Here is a 19999-nt window from a genome sequence, read left to right as displayed (position 1 = left end):
GTCCCACGTGGCACGCAGACCTCTCCTGCCGCCCGCTGCTCCCCTTAGCAGTGTACTTCGTCAGTCTGCCTGCTCTGCTCTACCCTCTGGCTCTGGTTAATTCTCTCACCCTCCTGTGCTTCTGACTGTACCCAGTGCTTATGTAAATAAATAAATAAATCTTTTAAAAAGAAATAGGAAGATACTCTATGCTTTGGATTGGAAGAATTAACATTGTTAAAGTGCCCATATTCTTAAAACAATATGCAGATTCAATGAAATCCCTATCAGAGTACCAACAACATTCTTCACAGAAATAGAACAGAAAGCATAAATTTGGAACAGTGAAAGACCCCAAATAGCCAAAACCATCCTGAAGGGGAAAAAAAATGGAGGTATCATATGCTCCAACTTCATACTGTACTACAAAGCAGTCATAATCAAAACAGCATGGTATTGGTATAAAAACAGACATAGATCACTAAAACAGAATATACACAGAAATAGACCTACATGTACACATAATTGGCAGTTAACTTAAGACAAATTAATTATATGAGCATACAGTCGTGCTGAGAAAACAGGTCAGCCACATGGAAAAGAATAAAACTAGATCACTATCCTAATACCACATGCAAAAATTAATTCATAATTGGGTAAGGATGTAAATGTAAGACCTGAAACCATAAAATACCTAGAGAAAATAGACAATAAGCTCCTTGACATCAGCCTTAGAGGTGTCTGGGGATTTGGCACTAGTGTCGAGGGAAATAAAGGCAAAATAAACAGATGGAGCTACATCAAACCAGAGAACCAGAGAACTTCTGCAAGGTGAAGAAATTATTGTCAAACCAAAAAGATAATCTACTGAGTGGGAGAAGACACTTGCAAATCATATATCTGACAAGGGGTTAATACCCAAAATCTATGAAGAATGCATACAAGTCAGCAACCAAAAACAACTCAATTTAAAAATGGACAGGATTTGAATGACTATTTCTTCAAAGAAGGATACAGATAACAGCACATGAAAAGATGTTCATCATCTTTTATTGTTAGGGAAGTGCAAGTCAAATAGTGAGCTATCACCTCATACCTGGGGAAATGATTATTATCAAAATAATAAGAAATTAGCATTGGCAAGGATATGGAGAAAAGGGAATACTCATGCTACTGGTAAGAATGGAAATTGGTGCTGCCTCTGTGGAAAAGCAGTATGGAGATCCTCAGAAAATTAATAGAAATACCATACTGAAGAGATATTTGCAAAGCCATGGTCATCACAGCGTTATTCACTATAGCCAAGAATTGAAAACCTCCTTCATTCCCACTGAGAAATGATTGCATAAAGATGTGATATATCTACATGGTGGAATGTTACTCAGTTGTGTATGTGTATATGTGTGTAAAGATGAAAATCTGCCATTTGCAACAACGTGGATGATCCTAGAGGGCATTTTGCTAAGTGAAATAAGTCAGATGAAGAATTATTCCATTCATATGTGGAAGATAGAGAAACAAAACTAATGGAATAACCCAATAAAAATAAGCTCTTAGAGTAGAGAAACAAAATAGTGACCAGAAGGGAAGGGCTTAAAGGAATGGGGAAATTTGCTGAAGGGAGTCATTTGTATGGTGACGGATATGAACAAGACTTTTGGTGGCAAACATAGTGTTACATATACAGTTGTTGATTTGTAATGTATACCTGTAAACCATTGTTACTTAGTAAAAAAAAAATAGATTTCTAAATAAAAGCAACTTGTTCCAGTTGTTCTCTTAAAGTATTCTCTAACCCTACCTAGAGAACTTTGAATTTATTAAAAAATTGGATAGTTTTAAGTGTTTCTGACTTTGTTTTATTTTGTTTCAAAGACAAAGGGACCAGATATCTTCCAGAGAAGTATACTTGGGCACATCTTACCAGAAGCAATGGTTTGTTACTTAGAAAATTACGAGCCTGAAAAGTTTTCTGAGATTTTTCTAGGAGAATTTGATACTCCAGAAGCAATCTGGAGCAGTGAAATGAGGTAAATAACCAGTTGATTATTTGTATTTTATATTCAGAATCTCTGCATCTTGCCATCTGGTTAAGAGAACTGCTTTCACTGGTTGCATAATCTAAAGGTACCTTATTCATTGGTGCCAAACCAAATGATGGCTTTTGACAAGACCATAAACTTTTATCTACACTAACACAGTTGACACTTTAATGGCGCTATATATAAGGGTAAATCCTGTTACTGTTAGTGTTTTTTAAATCAGTCTATAGAATCACTATAGGCAGTGAACTAATATGTATGTAAGGAATATATAAAGATAAAATTAAGACACACCTACTGGGTGTTTGGAAATGAAACTGTATTCCACTTAAGAAATAAGCTCACTTGTTGATAGAATGGATCAGACCAGAAGTAACTGAAGGCATTTCAGAATGAAAGCTCCCTAGTCAGAACATTTTGACTTTAATGTGAAGGCTAGCATTCTTTATAAGAATGTCTATAGCAGGGCAGTGCCATAAGGAAAAACCTGTGGAAAACAAGAGAAATGAGGCCCAGAACCAGATATCAATATCTAGATAGGCTCTGTCCAGGAAAGACTTACCAATCATAATTCAGTGTCACAGCTACCTCCTTGTGGAGAACCCCTCTGTCCTCTTAGCTGGATTGCAGTTTGTCTGAGTAGTCATCACTCTGCTTTGTCTGACTTCACACAGAGCCCCCTGCTGGTCACCTGGCTGCTCTGGTAGATTGATCTATAGGTTTAGCGTGTTTTAGCTCCAGTTTCAGTATATTCTGTGTGACAGTCATGTTTTTCACTGTTAACAAATACAGACTATGAATTAGTTTCTAACATCTTTTTTTTTTTTCTATGTAATCTTTTTCTGCTGAGAGTGGGTTATGCGAGTCTCCCTTCTAAAAGATGTAGCTCTGTATACTGATCAAATCAAGTTTCTGCTTAGATGAGAGCCAGATCCTAGACTGGTTAGTTAACTGAAATAAACATCCTGCTGTATGCACCTTTAAGGTGCTAGTGAACTTTAATTTCCAGGCTACACCCTCATGCATCTATGCCAACTGACTTTCTGATGACTGATTTTTCAATGACTGGGTATTTTAGCCTTTTTTCTATGGCCTTCTTTATGGACAAGTGTTACAAATAAGTTCATAGCAGTTGCATATTTTTACACAATAAATTTAGAATGCCCTGAGTAACTTTGTTACTTGCTCTCCTTTTATGCCAATAATTAATGTACTCTAGAGAAGATCCATATAATTATATTGCCTGATCACCTATCTTAACCTTTTCTATAAACCTAAATAATCCTTCATTAATGCTTGAAGCTTTTTATAATTGTAGGCGCCTCATGATAGAGAAGATCGCTGCCCATCTTGCTGATTTCACGCCTCGTCTTCAGAGTAATACAAGAGCACTTTACCAGTATTGTCCAATCCCAGTAATCAATTATCCACAACTAGAAAATGAACTGTTTTGTAATATTTATTATCTTAAACAACTTTGTGATACACTCCGATTTCCAGCTTGGCCAATTAAGGACCCGGTAAGTCTACAGATTAATTTGTGCCTTCTTACCCCATAAATACAGCTTCTTATCCCTTCTGGGTAATATCTTCCTTCTGTGGTAATAATAGCTTCTTCAAGTACTTGCTCTTACCAAACAACTGTGTAACTCTGAGTGTAGTTCAATATATTTGGGTAAGTCCCAGATTGAAAGATAATTTTTCGAGGGAATATTAAGAATATACAATCTTGGGCCTCCCCGGTGGCGCAGCGGTTGAGCGCTGGGTTGTGAAGCTGCCCGCGGCCTCTGCAGCGCCGGTTCGATCCCCGGCTGCTCCCCGGCCACTGGAGGAGGATCCCACATGGCGCACAGACCTCTCCTGCCGCCCGCTGCTCCCCTCAGCAGTGTACTTCGGTCCTTCTGCCTGCTCTGCTCCCCGCTCTGGCTCTGGTGAATTCTCTCACCCTCCCGCGCTTCTGACTATACCCAGTGCTTGTATAAATAAATAAAAATAAATCTTTAAAAAAAAAAAAAAAAGAATATACAATCTTGAGCTCTTGTGACAAAAATGAAACAGACTTGCTTTTGAGTATGTAATACAATTGTATACTATAATAGATTGTCTCTACAGTGGATTAAGCTCACAAATGCCGGATTGAGTCTCAGTTTGGCCATTAATAGCTCTGCATACCAACATTCAGCACATCACTTGACTTCTGCAAGCACTCACTTAGGTAATACTGCTACACATAACAGTAATAGCAACTGTCTTATGTGGTTGGGGAGAGTGAGTGAGAAACTACATAAGAAAGAACATAATTCCTGACACATAGGAGCCATAAGTATGACATGTCTACTGTATACCTGGTCATAGTAGCTCTAGGACCCTCCCAACTCAAGCCCTTGGGTGTCTGTTGGAAACCTGGCAAAAAGTAGGCCTCGGTGATCATGTTGATTTGTTACTGTAGTGGCATCATCCTTACTATCAAAAGATTTATGAACACATGCCATTTGTACCACAGTCATTGCCCATTTACTGTGCTCTGAACCAAATGAAGGCCGGTAGGTAGTAAAATGTATGCAAACTTTGTAAGTCAGGCTAGGTTTGAATCCACTTCCATCACAAACATGCAACTGTCTCTTAGAATCGCAATGTTTTCATGCGTTATTGAAATTTTGTGAGTGAATTAAATCTGTAGAGTTTAAAGACTCTAGCTTCTTAAACATGGAGTAAATATTAACTTTCCTTACCCATTACCCAGACTCCCTTGTGTTTATTATTGCTTATGTTTGTTTGAATGCCAGATTACCAATAATTCTGTAAAATCATCTTGCTACAGTGAATCTTTTCCTAATTTCAAAAGTCTTCTGTACTTTCTGAACATTTATTTAACAGGTTGGCAGACAATAAAAATGTCACTTTAAAAAAAAGAGGAATATAGTCCTATACAAATACCTTATTACCTAACTATTCAGCAGTGCTAAGGAGGTGATAAATGGATGTTTGTATTAAGCCATTAATTGGATAGCCTAGAAATGTCACTTTAAATTCAATGCGAGAATTGTATAATTTAAAACTTATATTCTGAAATAATTTTACTTAAATAGTTACAAATTTTAATCCTTTGTCTTTAAGGTTAAGCTTCTAAAAGATACCCTTGATGCCTGGAAAAAGGAAGTAGAAAAGAAGCCACCTATGATGTCAATAGATGATGCCTATGAAGTACTTAATCTCCCTCAAGGAGAGGGGCCGTGAGTTGTTTTCCATATTACATTCATAAATATTAAGTAAATGCTTTAAGAATATAAATATCAATAACTAAATAATAGATCAATTTTAAATATTTTGCCTACTTGATTTTTTTCTATGGGAAAATAACCATATGGATCTATGTCCATATGATTTTCATTTACTGCAGATTTATTAGGAGAATTCTTGGTATAATCTTTATTAATTGAAATAACGTGTGCAGCTTACCTGGCACCATATCTGACACATGGTAGTTACTAGCATACTTCCCTTCCTCGCCCGTCTTGTAGTTTGGGATGTGCATGAGGATGAGATCTGATGGTGGTACGTCTAAAATGCTAAGTAACAGTTACATAGGGAAAGAATGCAGATTTAGTTTGATATCAGTAAAGTTTTATGATACAATACGTTAGAGGAAAATGGTGGAAAAGATATTTAAGTATAAAGTGAATGTATACATACATTTTGGCAAGGCTGATAATTTCAAGTAACTTAGAATTACAGAACTTCAAGTGACATTTTGAAAATAAGTTTTAAAAAAGTTTTAGTTTTGAAACCCCAAAACATGATTTTGTAATTTGAAGTGAATAATGACATTGATTGGCAACTTTAAGGTTTTTATCTTTCAACTCTAAAGGTAGCATATCGCGTAAACTTACTGGGGTTAATTTTTTTTTAAAGATTTATTTATGTATTTATACAAGAACCGGGGTGCAAGCCAGATTTGCAGGAGGGTGAGAGGATTCACTGGAGAAAGAGTGGGGAGCAGAACAGGCAGACTGAAGAAATACACTGCTGAGGAGAGCAGTGGCGAGACAGGAGAGGTCTGTTCACCATGTGGGACCCTCGCTGGCAGGCCGGGATCGAACCGGTGCAGCAGAGGCTGCAGACAGCTTCACAGCGCAGCGCTCAACTGCCTGTGCCACCAGGGGAGGCCCGTATTGGGGTTAATTTGATGCATCATTTAATATATAATCACATACAATAAATGGTTTCTTGCACATTATTCATAAAACAATTTTTCTATTTAACAGGCATGATGAGAGCAAGATCAGAAAAGCTTACTTCAGACTTGCACAGAAGTACCACCCTGATAAGAATCCAGAAGGGAGGGTATGTACTGCTTTGCAGTTAGAGGTTTGGGTTGACTTTCCTTTGGCTCTGTTACTGTTTTAGGCAGATAAAGGATGGACTCAACCTTTGCAGTGTGTACCTTGTAATATAGGCCCACATGTTCCATGTGTCGCCTACATGCCCATGTTTTCCACATGAATAGAAATGCTCTAAAACTACATCAAGTAGTAAACCAATAAGATATTGTTGACAGGAATCAAGAAATAGATTAAGGAACATAATATAGTTCACTATTTTCAAAATTTGACTTTAGGAGACAGATGGAGGCATAAGTCCTAGCCCTAACCCAATTGACTTTGTGACCTTAGGCAATTGAGTTAACGTCATCTTAAAAAATGAGAATGTTAATGGTGTACATTTCATATGACTGTTCTCAGAATTAAATGAGGTGATGCACATTAAGTAGTTCGCACAGTGCTAATATGCACATTTCATATGACTGTTCTCAGAATTAAATGAGGTGATGCACATTAAGAGTTCGCACAGTGCTGATATGCTGTCGATGGTATAAATCAGTGAAGAAGAATTTTTGGGTAAATGATGTTGAGATCACTAAATAGCTGTTTGGGGAAAAAAAGTTTCACCTTGAACATATACCAGTTAGAATGAATTCCTTACTGTTAAAAAAATAATAACTAGAAAAGGTATTGATAAATACAAATCAGCTGTGTTTAAGTTGTGATTTGGAACAATCCAAATTAAAAATTAATTATCTTTGGCTGCATACAGGATATGTTTGAAAAAGTAAACAAAGCATATGAATTTTTATGTACCAAATCAGCAAAAATAGTGGATGGACCAGATCCAGAGAATATAATTTTAATTCTGAAAACACAGAGCATCCTCTTCAATCGTCATAAAGAAGGTAAGGCTTGTGTTAGTCTCAAATTTTAATTTATTCTCCAGCTAATTCTACCATGTTAACTTATTTCTAGCATATTTTAATCTAACTTTTTTTTAAAGATTTATTTATTTATTTATTTATTTATTTATTTATTTATTTATTTATTTATTTATACAAGCACTGGGTACAGTCAGAAGCACGGGAGGGTGAGAGAATTCACCAGAGCCAGAGTGGGGAACACAACAGGCAGACTGACAAAATACACTGCTGAGGGGAGCTGTGGGCGGCAGGAGAGGTCTGTGCACCATGTGGGACCCTTGCCCAGCGACCGGGGATCGAACCGGCGCTATAGAGGCTGCAGGCAGCTTCGCAACCCAGCACTCAACCGCTGCGCCACCAGGGAGGCCCTAGATTTAGAATTATTATTGCAAAAGCCTCATATAGCAAAAGTCTAGTTTTCTTTAGCAAGACCCAGAATCCTTATTTATTTTATACTATTCACTTTTTAACTATGGTTTCCAGTATTTTGCATTTCCAACAAGGTTTTATTATTCCTTCCTATGGAATTTCCATTATGTGGAGGTATTTGGTTAGTTTTTATCCATTTAGCAGCAAACATATTAAAGAAAGAGAAATATGGATCTGGAATTTAGGGATCATTTAATGTTTTGCTTAAATCACAATTTGGGTGCATGATGTTGTAGAAAAGAGAGGACAGTGGGGATTTGTCAAGCAAGAGAAGTGCTGGGTGATTGAAGCAAGTGGAATTGCTAGTATGGTATAGCACTTTGGTCATTAAAGAGAACAGTCATTAACCGATTTTGCTTTTAGTTATACGTCATTTCCCATGAGTCAGAATGAGTTTAAAAGTGGCCTTTCAAGCCATTGGGTTTTTTTGTGGTTTTTTTTTTTTTTTTTTAAGTTTGACTTATTTGTTTATGCATAGAAGAACTGGGATGTAGGCCAGAGGTGCATGGGGTGAGAGGACTCACCAGAGAGAGTGGGAAGCAGAACAGGTGGATCTCCTGAAATACTCTGCTAAGGGGAACAGTGGGCGAGACAGGAGAAATCTGCTGCACCATATGTGAGTTAGCTCCCTGGCAGGGGATCAAACTCAGGCCACAGCAGTGATAGCGCTGAGACTTAACCCCTGTACCACCAGGGAGGCCCCAACAATTGGCTATTTGTTTTAATGGCTGATAGCTCTATGTTAACCACATAATGTGACTTACCGTTGGTTTGTGTTGTTTTTTTTTAAAGATTTGTTTATGCATGTAAGAACTGGGGTATAGGCCAGAGGTGCAGGGGTGCAGAGACTGAGTGGGGAACAAAACAGGCAGACTGACTGAAATACACTGCTGAGGGGAGCAGTGGGCGAGATGGGAGAGAGCTGCAATGCCATGTATGGAGCTTCCTGGCTGGCGGGGGATTGAACTTGTGCTGCAGAGGCTGTGGATAGCTTAACAGTGCTGTGCTTAACCCTTTGTGCCAGCAGGGAGGCCACATGATTTTTCAGCCTTACCATAAGGCTGCTTATACCCTGATTCCTCATTGAAAGGATTTAACATTAATTCACATTTTTTCCTTTCCATGTACATACATGAACATATGTATGTTAGGACTGTTAGGACTAGTTCCTAGGCAGTTTTTTAAAAAGCCATCTTAGTAATGAGTTAATATAAGGCAGATTATTCGTAATCCTCAAAAGCCAGAAAGTTTTGTGCTAATTTTAAGTTTACTTAAAATGTCATAGCCAATTTACTTGCATCTTCCTATCTAATAGGTTACTTTTAAAAGAAACAGAATGAAAGGTACAGAACAGTGGGACTCCTATACGTTTTAGCTTTCACTTTTTGCTTATCAAAATTAGCTAAATACAGTTAATAAAATTTCTGTTTTGTATTTCTGACAACAAATTATATCTAGTATTTTCAAACATTTACTTTATGATAACTGTAAAATAGAAAAACACACTTGTTATCCAGAAAGCATAATATGAAATGTTCACTTTCATTAAAATAAAATGTCTCTCACGGTTTCTTCATTATAAAGAGGTGTGAGTATCACGAGTGTTCCAACTTCTGGTATAAGGCTCTGTCTTGCTCTCCGTGATCAGATGAAAAGTTACAAAGATCACATTACAACGAGAATGTAGATATTCTGCAAAGGATCAAAACATATTAAGTTCATTTAAATCTACCAGAAAATGTTCTTTTTCTAGGGGAAACATTTTAGAGAAATCAACTAAACAAGTTTCAGGAAAGGAGGGATCCAAGGGATTTGTACTAGCTTAATTTCTTTTTTTTTTAAATGGAGTTGGGGGCCTCCCTGGTGGTGCAAGGGGTTAAGACACAACCTATGAAGTTGTCCACAACCACTGCAGCATGAGTTCAATCCCCAGCCAGGGAGCTACCCACATGCCGCAGTAGTCAGTCTCCTGATTTGCCCACTGCTCCCCACAGCCAGGTATTTCAGTCAATCCTCCTGTTCGTTCCCCACTCTGTCTCTGGTGAATCCTCTCACTCCCCGCACCTCTGGCCTGTACCCCAGTTCTTGTATGCATAAATAAATCTTAAAAAAAAAAAGGAATTAGGAGACATTTAAGATGTTGAATATTTTGTTTTTTTAAAAGGCAACACAATTCTTGGTTTTTGTTTTGTTTTTTCCCTACACTAACTTTTGGTTATTTCAGATTTGCAGCCTTATAAATATGCAGGATACCCCATGCTAATTAGGACTATAACAATGGAAACTTCAGATGACCTCCTTTTTTCAAAAGAATCACCATTACTCCCTGCTGCTGCAGAGCTGGCTTTTCATACTGTGAACTGCTCAGCCCTCAATGCGGAGGAGCTCCGGAGGGAGAATGGAATAGAGGTAATTATGGAGTGACTTTTGTGCTTACCTGTGAGCTAGTTTGGATTTCTTGTATGACTCTAGGCAACACAGAATCCACCAAATGCAAATATAGTTGATACAGTTTCTTTCATTTATTCTAACAGATAACATAATGTCATCATATTTTAGTACCAAAATTAGTAATTGAATTGGAGCTTTATTTCACGATGTGAGTTGGATATTGAATTCAAATTAGTAAACGTAACATTGCTTAAAAAGTTCACTTGTTAACAAATGTTAATTGAGAAACTGTTGGTATTTGATTTTTGCCAGCTAACATTAAAAAATATTAATATTTTAATTCCTATCAGTAAAAGCTTTGACTTCAAGTCAAAAGAGAGCTAAATGGCTGCCTGACTTCTCTCTCTGCAGGTCTTACAAGAGGCATTCAGTCGCTGTGTGGCTGTCTTGAATCGTTCTAGTAAACCAGGTGACATGTCAGTGCAGGTGAGGCTAAAACATACAGAAAATAACAAGAAAATGACACTAGACCAGTAGTTTCAAACTTTTAACTTCTTTGAGAATTCCTTCACCCACATGCCCACTCCTCCTGCCTGCCCGCCACCTGCCATAGGGTTTAAAGTTCATTGGGTCTGGAGTAAGGACCTCAGAATATGCTTTTTAAACAAATTGCTAGGTGATAATGATGCTGCTGGTCTGCGAATCTCACTTTAAGAAGCACTGCACTAAACCACCTATGATCTTTTGACTTAGTTTTTGTTCCCCTTAAAGAATGGCTGATGAACCTTTGTCTCCAGACCCAGTTTCAAACATTTATTGCTTTGCCATTTTTTCCCCACATACCTTCTAACCACTTCCCTGCTTCCCTCCCCCATCAGTAATATTTTAATTGACTAATTTTCTGCTAAGGTTAAAATCATTGAGTCCAAGGGCCTCCCCGGTGGCGCAGCGGTTTAGCGCTGGGTTACGAAGCTGCCCGCAGCCTCTGCAGCGCTGGTTCGATTCCCAGCTGCTCCCCGGCCACCAGAGGAGGGCCCCACATGGCGCGCAGACCCCTCCTGCCGCCCGCTGCTCCCCTCAGCAGTGTACCTCGGTCCTTCTGCCTGCTCTGCTCCCCGCTTTGGCTCTGGTGAATTCTCTCACCCTCCCGCGCTTCTGACTGTACCCAGTGCTTGTATAAATAAATAAATAAATCTTAAAAAAAAAAAAAAATCATTGAGTCCTTAATTCATCAGAAATTCATTAAGATCATTGTAGAATGTACTTCTTATGTGGCCCTTTATTTAAACCAACAAAATGTAGACTATAATACAATAGAGTACAGACTTTTTGAGTTTTACTGTGTTTTGAAGTACCTAAATAGAATTTGATTCTTCAAAGTAAATAACCTGAACATAAATTTCTTGATCCAGAGGTCAGCAAACTTTTTTTATAATGGCCAGAGAGTAGATATTTGAGGCTTTCAGACTACATAGAGTCTATTGCATATTTTTATTTGTGCTTCTTTGAAATCCTTTTAAAATGTGAAATTCTTCTTTGGTCCTTAGTCATACAAAAGCAAGTCATTTGGCTTGAATGTCACAGTGGCCTTGGTTGTCAGCCCTGCTTCCGTAGAGGTCTTAGCAAAGGCTGATGAGCCGATGGAGTGGTTTACTTCTGGAACATTGTAGCCTTTACTCATGAATCTCTGCTGATTTGATTTTTTGCACAAGTGACTTCTTTTTTCTCTGTTGTCTGTCTGCAGGTGTGTGGACACATAAGCAAATGCTATAGTGTGGCTGCTCAGTTTGAAGAATGCCGAGAGAAAATCACAGAAATGCCTGGCATCATCCAGGATCTCTGTCGGGTGCTGTATTTTGGGAAGGTAGAGTTCATCTTTAATGCCGTCTGGATACAGTCAGCAAAGGGTTTTATTGTCAAGTAGCCTGTCTCCAATTTATAAATAAGTCATTTTAAAGTAGATTATTTGGATGTCCAAAAATGTATTTTGAGATGCGTTGTGAAGAATTTTGTGTCTAGATTGGCCCACAGTGAATAAGACTAGAGTGATATATCTAGAGGGTAGAGGCAAGAAAGAAAGTCTAGACTACATCTAAAAAAGTAAGGGACCAGTAAAACCTGAAACTTAGTCAAGTCACTGCCTGGTAGGGAGGCTTTAAGGGATCTGAGAGCTTCCTGTTTCTTCCCAGTCCAGTACTGCTGAGGAATTTGACTAGTGCAGATAATGATAGGTGACTGGAAGGAGAAGATTTCTTAGTAGATAACTGGGCAGAGTGAAAGGGGTGTTGGAACAGAACAGGATTGGACTGCTTATCTTGGACTGAAGTACCTAGAAATAAAGAATCTGCAGAAAATCTCTCCTTGGCTTTATTTACTTGCTGCACTGAAGTGTGTTTAATAGGAATACAAACTGATACAAATATCTGTAAGGTAAAGTGTAAAGTATCCTTACAGTTAAGATAATGAGCATACGAGTTGCTATAAATATCACTTTTTAAAAAAATTTAAAAATATAGAAAGTGAAAAGAAAAAAACCCTAGTCTTTGAACACCAGGCTCAAAGATAGTGATTTTGTGTGTCTTTACAGAGTTGCTTTTTTTTAGGCTTTAAAGGATATAGCATTAAATATTAAATTGGAATTGAAAATGTTAGAGGAGGGAAACAATTTGCACAATAAGTTAGCTAGCTTGACATAATAAGCATACATTCTCTCCAGGTTGCTGTTCTCGCCATGATTAATTCCATCCCTCTCCTTCTCTCAGAGTATCCCACGAGTGGCCGCTCTCGGGGTGGAATGTGTTAGTTCTTTTGCTGTGGATTATTGGCTACAGACACACCTATTTCAGGCTGGAATTTTGTGGCATCTGCTAGGTTATCTATTTAATTATGACTATACACTGGAAGAGAGCGGCATTCAGAAAAGCGAAGAAACGAATCAACAGGTAACTCTAGCACTGCTTTAATTCTGAACTTGAACCCAAACCATTCGTTAATGTGAAGGCAAAACTCCAGCTATTCAGAACCCCCATGATTTAAATTATTTTTCAGATTAATTCAATTTATTACTGTTTAAGCCCCAAAACTTTTTATCTTAACCACTCGTGCTGGAAGGTTTGAAGGCAAGGGGGTTTGTAATAGCATATAGGAGACATAACTTAATCTTTTCTTGATTGCTCAGTCACCGTCATGCTTATAAAATTATGGCTGTTTTCACCCAGGGAAATACAGTGATCCTCTCAGACTGTTGGATCAAGCTCCCCCAAACACTTGAGTTCTCTTCTGATTTCTTAGATACTTTTTATGTCTCGTCTTTCCTGTTCACTGTCATTCACTATTCACATTGTCAGTATGTTACTCAACAGGCATGTCTACCTACCTGTCCTCTGCTGCTCACCCTACCCCCAGTGTGCTCACATACTATGTTAAGTATAAATGAGAACACAGCTTCTCATGGTCTTTTGTAAGAATAAGAGAAAAACCTCTGGGGCCTCCCTGGTGGCGCAAGGGGTTAAGATGCAACTATGAAGCTATCCTTAGCTACTGCAGCACGAGTTTGATCCCCGGCCGGGGAGCTACTCACATGGTGTAGCAGACCTTTCCTGGCTCACCCGCTGCTCCCCTCAGTGTATTTCAGTCAGTCTGCCTATTCTGTTCCCCACTCTGTCTCTGGTGAATCCACTCACCCCTCTGGCCCTGTACCCCAGTTCTTGTATGCATAAAGAAATCTTAAAAAAGAAAAAGAAAAACCTCTGATGCATACATTTTCCAACATCAGTGTTGGGGACTCATGTGCTTTTTTGTTTGCTTTCTGCTTTTCAAATATGTTCTATACAGTTGTGGTTTCATAAAGTTATTGTGTTATTACCTAGAAGATAACAGATCTTCTTTAATGTCTTAATTTTTTTGTAACAGGAAGTAGCCAATAGCCTTGCCAAACTCAGTATCCATGCTTTAAGTCGCCTGGGAGGGTATCTACCTGAAGACCAAGCAACCCCAGAAAATCCAACCATAAGGAAAAGTTTAGCTGGCATGCTGACACCATATGTGGCCAGGAAACTTGCTGTGATCAGTGCTACTGAGGTATGTGCTTTAGAGACAGTCTGGGTTTTGCTAAACGTTGCAAGGTCTTGAAGTAGTAAAAGTACATAACAATATTACGTTGATTGATGTAGGAAATCTGAAAATTGGTAATGTTCATGTGCTTGTTCTCTCAACCAAGAAATTTATTATTGTAGATTGATGCTGATACTGCTCTACAAGGGTAAATTCACTTCCTGTTTCTTGCCTGTGGAACTATCATAATTCTTACTAGCCTTGAAGAAGGTTAATAAGACCGTAAAAAGAGGACAAGAGAGTGAACTTGGAATGAATGTTATGTCATGTAAACAGCAGAGGACTGGGAGTCAGGAGAATGTGGCACACATTCTTCACAAAAATAAGTATAACCTTGACAGATCTCCCAACCTCTTTAACCTCTTTTTGTGAGAATCATTGAGACACAATCTATGGATATAGCATTAGAAAAATAAACTATTGAAACCCATTAAACAGAATACTGTGAATCTTTACAGTGTAAAGGCATATTTAAAGACATTTAAAAGATACTTAAAGTTGAAAAACAAAATCCCCTTTTTGGTATTGAGAAGCCAGATGGATGGGTGGACCTTTTCCAATAGTTTGCTGCAGTTACCCTGAATGGCAGAATTGTGAGCTGTTTTTATTTTATCTTGTTTTCTTCTGATGATAGATAATATTTTTGTAATCAAGAAAGTCCTCAAGATTCCAAATGTGAAGTATTTTTAGAATTTAAATGGCTTATTTGTTACTTAATCCAACCTGGTTGAGAAAGGTGATTGCTTTTCAGTGTCCCTGAGTAGGAGAGAAGAGCTTTAGATGCCAGTCTTGATCTTTGTTCTATTTCTGGACTTTGTATTCACCAATGTGATACATTTTAGCTGACTGAAAACATTCCAGAAATACTAGCAAATTGATGATTAACTGCTACAGAAAAAAGATGTAGCATTTCAAAATAGTAACTTGAATTTCATCTGGATTTAATAGTTAAAATATGTTTGACATGCTTATTCATGTAACTAAGAAACTGCCAAATATCAGAAGTTTTACAGTTCTAAAGATTTTTTTTCAAACATTTTAACTAATATTTAACATTTTAGCTAATATTTAACATTTGAAAACAAAGGTTGAATGGCTTTGTGTAAGATAGAGGTAAAAACCCAGAATCTATGGGACACAGCAAAAGCAATACTAAGAAAGAAGTAGGTATACAGCGATACACGCTCACAGAGGGACACATCCACATCAAGAAACAGAAAGAGTTCAAATAAATAATATTCTGTCTCACCTTGAGGAACTCAAAAAGATGAACAATCAAAACCCAGTAGAAGGAAGGAAATAATAAAAATTGAACAGAAGTAAATGAAATAGAAATAAAAGAGACAGTCCAAAGATTAATGAAACCAAAAGCTGATTCTTAGAAAAAAATAAACAAAATAGACAAATCGCTAGCCAGCCCACACACACACACCAGAAAAGAAAGGGAAAAAGGTCAAACAGAATCAGGACTGAAAGAGGGTAAGTTACCGCAGACTTACCAGAAATTCAGAGGCTCATAAGAGATTGTGAACATGTGTTTGCCAATAAGTTGAGTAGCTTAGAAGAGATGGAGAAATTCTTAGAAATATACAACCATATGAGACTGAATCAGGAAGAAATAAAAAACCTGAACCGACTAATTACAAGCAAGGAAATTGAAACAGTTATTACGTCTCCCAAGAAAAAGTTAAGGAACAGATGGTTCCACTAGTGAATTCTGCCAAATCTTCAGACAAATGACTTACTACTGAGCCTTCTCAAAGGCTTACCAAAAATTGAGAGGGACTACATCCAAATACCTCTTATGAGATCAACATTATGGATCTTCTCAGTAGATGTGAGTAGTTCAGCTAACAATAAAACATGAACTCTTGCCGTGGGTGACAATGTGGATGCAAATGGAGGGGATTATGTTCATCAGATTCGTAGAAGGAGAAAGACAAATGCCAGATGGTGTCTCACTTATATGTGGAATATATAGAAACAAAACAAAGGGGCAGATAAAACCAAAGCAATAACAAACCCTAGTAATCTGACTGTTGGAGGGAGGCTACCGGAGTAGGGGGGAGCAAAGTGGGGATGGGGCACAATGGACTGTAATGGAGGACTGTGGGTGTCTTGGTGATGTGTGTGGTGTGACAAACACCTAAAGACTATGGATGACCCTAAGCCTCTAAATCGTGTAGTGTTGTAAGCCAGTGTTGCCTCAGTTTAAAAAACTAGGGGAGGTAATAACCACTGCTTTCCTCCTAGCATAGAGCTCTGTAAATGTAAAATGTAAGCAATTTTTATTAACACATTTAGACTAGAGTATGTTTCTGTAACACTTATAATCAAAGAGAACTAAACAAAGGGAAAGTGCGCTCGCCAGCTAAGCAGTTACAGACAATCCGCAGAACTGCTTCGTGCGGCCTTGTGCAGGCTTGCCCGAGGGAATGTGAATGGAGTATCTGCCCATGAATGTGACTGCCCCTTCCCAGGTGTGTGCTTCCTAAAGATGTGCATCTTATTTTCAAGTGTGTGTGAAAGGTAGTATGATGTGATTCTTCTCAAACTTCTGTTTACTGAGTGTCTAGAAAATGCAGAATACCATGCATATTTGTTTACTGATACACAATAATTTTTGTTGTCTTTTATGGAGGCAAACAATCTAATTTTTACAATAGCAGAGCAAATGCTAGGAAGGTGGAGTCAAACAGATTGAAGTTTGAATCCCAGTGTCACCACTTAAAGTTTGTGAAAACTCAGCAAATTAATTTGATCTCTCTCAGCCTTGATTTTTCTCAGTTGCAAAATAGATTATCAACAAACTTATCAGAATTGTCAAGATCCTTACTGTGATCCCCTGCATTTCACGCACATATTACAGCACTTGGCATGGAATAGGCGGTTTAATAAATGATACCTTCAATGATGACTTTTTACTAAATGTTACAAAATAGTAATATTCTGTCTCCTAGATTTTGAAGATGCTTAACAGCAACACAGAGAACCCCTACTTGATTTGGAACAATTCTACAAGAGCAGAACTACTTGAATTTCTTGAATCCCAACAAGAAAACATGATTAAGAAAGTATGTTACTGTTGTGTACATTTCGTGGGTAACTTTAATGGGGTCTCTGAAAATTTAACTTAATATTGATGGCGCAGAAACCCATTGCTTCTCCATTTGGTGTTAATCAAGCCTTTTTACCTCCTAACATTTGGCCCATTTAAGAACAGCGTGCTTACTGTATTTAATCATACATTTGGATTTGTTGTTACTACTTAAGTAGAGCTGTTTTCTCTTTTAACTAGTTTTTGTATCCAGGGTACTGTTTGTTCTCTTTATCCTCTTTTCCCGCATAAATCAAAATTGCTTTCTGGTATCAAAATTGAATAATTCCTCCTATTCTGCCACCTTCTAGGGGTGAGGCTATTAAGCCATGGAAAAAAACAAGTTGGTAGGCTGGGAGATTAGAAACAGATGTGGATAATCCATATGTGAGATAGTTGAGTCTTTGTGGTTTAGAGGACAGTTTTGTTTCTGAGTCTGAATTTATTAGAGAATAACCATCACTGTTGTCTCCTGAATTATTTGTTTTTAACTTGCCTTGTGATACTCAGAACTTCTTAGAGACAGAAGCTTTGAGAATGCATTGCTGAGAATAGGTATTGTGGTCCTGTACATCATCTGTCCTTTTATTAGAGGAGAAATAATAACATCATCTCTTTTACGTTCTTTATTATTTCAGTTCAACCTGAATTCTGTGTGATTTCTATCCATTCAAACTGTTTTTCTCCTGTTGTTCTTTTCTCTCTTTTCCTTAAATGGATTCACTTCTTGATTTCTCAGCCAATATATTGCCTGTCTTTTTTATTCAATGACTGTTTTCCAGCACATTCATATAACAGTTGCTTTTTCAAACCCAATCCAAATGTGTTCATTTCTTCTGTTTATCAGCCTATGTCTGACTAGGCCAAGTGTCTGCTGGATGGAGTGAGAAGAGCCAAGCAGTTCTTACTTTATAAACACTAGTTCTAAGATACTTCATTGGCTGACCTTTGTGAACTTTTGAAATATTAAAATGAGCTATCTTAATCTTTGGATTAAAAAAAAACATAATTTTATGCCTATTTTTCCAGAGTTCATATTACTAGTTATGAACACTAAAATTGCATTGAGTACACCCATTTTTCCTCTGGAAAAATGATCAGATTTTTCAAGTTATCAGTTATTAAACTGAAAATGGATATATTTATAAAGCAGACACCATTTAACAGTTTATTTCCTTTTCTTAAAAGGGTGATTGTGACAAAACTTATGGATCAGAATTTGTCTACAGTGATCATGCCAAAGAACTTATTGTGGGGGAAATTTTTGTTAGGGTGTATAATGAAGTCCCTACTTTCCAGCTAGAGGTAAGCTCTCTACTTTTTTAGTTTTGTCGATACTTTGATTTGTTATTGAAAGCTACTCTTTTTTTTTATGCTGTACAGAATGAAATAATGCCTTTTCTCTGCCAATTGCTTTGTACTAACCTGGGTAAGTGATGGGGTAGCCATTGAAGTTCTCTTTATTTTAAGTACTGAAGAATTTAGTTTTGTGGCGGCTGAAATAGAAGTTATTCCTTGCCCAGCTATTCCTTTTGTTTTGTGCACAGTGATACCCACTGTGTCATGTAGAGATGTCATCAACTCATTAGTCACTCTTGGGAGTGCAGAGCCATTTGCACACTCACCCCATAGAATATCAGGCCACCAGAAGTCCTTCGCTAATCTGTTGTTAGAAGAAAATAAGAAAATATAGGTGGAGAGCAACAAGGTATTTTAAAAGATGCCTGAGCTACATCCCTTGTGATGATCCCAAATCATTTTCAGAAACCACCAAGGGCCTTTTCTTCTTGGGGATCATGTAGGAATTTTTTATTGTGCTTTCTTTTTTGTAGGGGGTGACGAGGAAGTTTTGGTGGGTGACTGTTTTGTAATGAAAGAAGAAATGAGACTGTTTTAGAGCTTGCTCTTGGGGTAAAAAGGGAATTTATTAGACCAGATGGGAGTATGTCAGCTTCTGTACCAGGTCTCTCAGATGTTGGGACAAAAATCATTGCAAAACACTTTCTATTGCAGTTGGGTTTGTTTCCTGCTGGCCATGCCTCCCTACCCACTTGATCCATAGATATATTCGAACTTATGTATAATTTAATCATGTTCATGGTCTGAAGGTTTTTGTCTTTGCTATGGAGTCTCTTGTTATATATTTCCAAGGGCTCAATTGTTTTAAAATATTTCTCTACTTAGGTTCCAAAAGCGTTTGCTGCAAGTCTGTTGGATTTTATTGGCTCCCAGGCCCAGTACCTCCACACTTTCATGGCTATCACACATGCTGCAAAGGTGGAATCTGAGCAACATGGAGACCGCTTGCCAAGAGTGGAAATGGCTTTGGAGGCTCTAAGAAATGTCATAAAATATAATCCAGGTACATCACTATATCTTGATCAGTAACATTCTTAAAATAGACAAGCTCTAAAAATTCCGTATTTGACTTTTATCAAGGAAAATCATACCTGGTTGTTATGCTGTTATGCTTTGTATAGGATTAAGAATTGACTCCCCTACCTATAAACAGTAGGCCAGAAAGAGAAATCAAGGCACCATGATTAGAAAAATGCATATCTCCTAAGAGAAAATGAGTCTCAGTTAGTTGGAAAGGCAGAATAACTTGATAATGTTGTGTAAGTGCTTAGATTAGACTTACGCATTAGGTATTATAAAAGTTAGTTGTTGTTCTTAAACATCAATAAGAGGACATTTCCA

At 37.7% G+C, this 19999-nt stretch overlaps 1 protein-coding gene across 5 annotated transcripts in view; it reads left to right on the top strand.

The window, feature by feature from the left end:
• The window catches only part of DNAJC13 (DnaJ heat shock protein family (Hsp40) member C13), a 100444-nt gene that overhangs the window by 61239 nt on the left and 19206 nt on the right, over positions 1 to 19999 (top strand). For all 5 annotated transcript variants that reach the window (XM_037524375.2, XM_054688869.1, XM_054688920.1 and 2 more), the window contains 13 exons: positions 1855 to 2009; positions 3340 to 3541; positions 5139 to 5254; positions 6287 to 6365; positions 7116 to 7251; positions 9923 to 10107; positions 10501 to 10575; positions 11834 to 11953; positions 12852 to 13031; positions 14002 to 14169; positions 17163 to 17276; positions 18488 to 18604; positions 19484 to 19661. In XM_037524375.2, the coding sequence (XP_037380272.1) occupies positions 1855 to 2009; positions 3340 to 3541; positions 5139 to 5254; positions 6287 to 6365; positions 7116 to 7251; positions 9923 to 10107; positions 10501 to 10575; positions 11834 to 11953; positions 12852 to 13031; positions 14002 to 14169; positions 17163 to 17276; positions 18488 to 18604; positions 19484 to 19661 (1825 nt within the window). The remainder of the gene's footprint in view (positions 1 to 1854; positions 2010 to 3339; positions 3542 to 5138; positions 5255 to 6286; positions 6366 to 7115; positions 7252 to 9922; positions 10108 to 10500; positions 10576 to 11833; positions 11954 to 12851; positions 13032 to 14001; positions 14170 to 17162; positions 17277 to 18487; positions 18605 to 19483; positions 19662 to 19999) is intronic.

This window comes from Talpa occidentalis, unplaced genomic scaffold, assembly GCF_014898055.3.
Source record: "Talpa occidentalis isolate TD23 unplaced genomic scaffold, MPIMG_talOcc4v2.1 talOcc4.10, whole genome shotgun sequence".
Lineage (NCBI taxonomy): Eukaryota > Metazoa > Chordata > Mammalia > Eulipotyphla > Talpidae > Talpa > Talpa occidentalis.
Note: the sequence above shows the minus strand (reverse complement) of the source record. Positions and strands in the feature narration are given on the sequence as shown.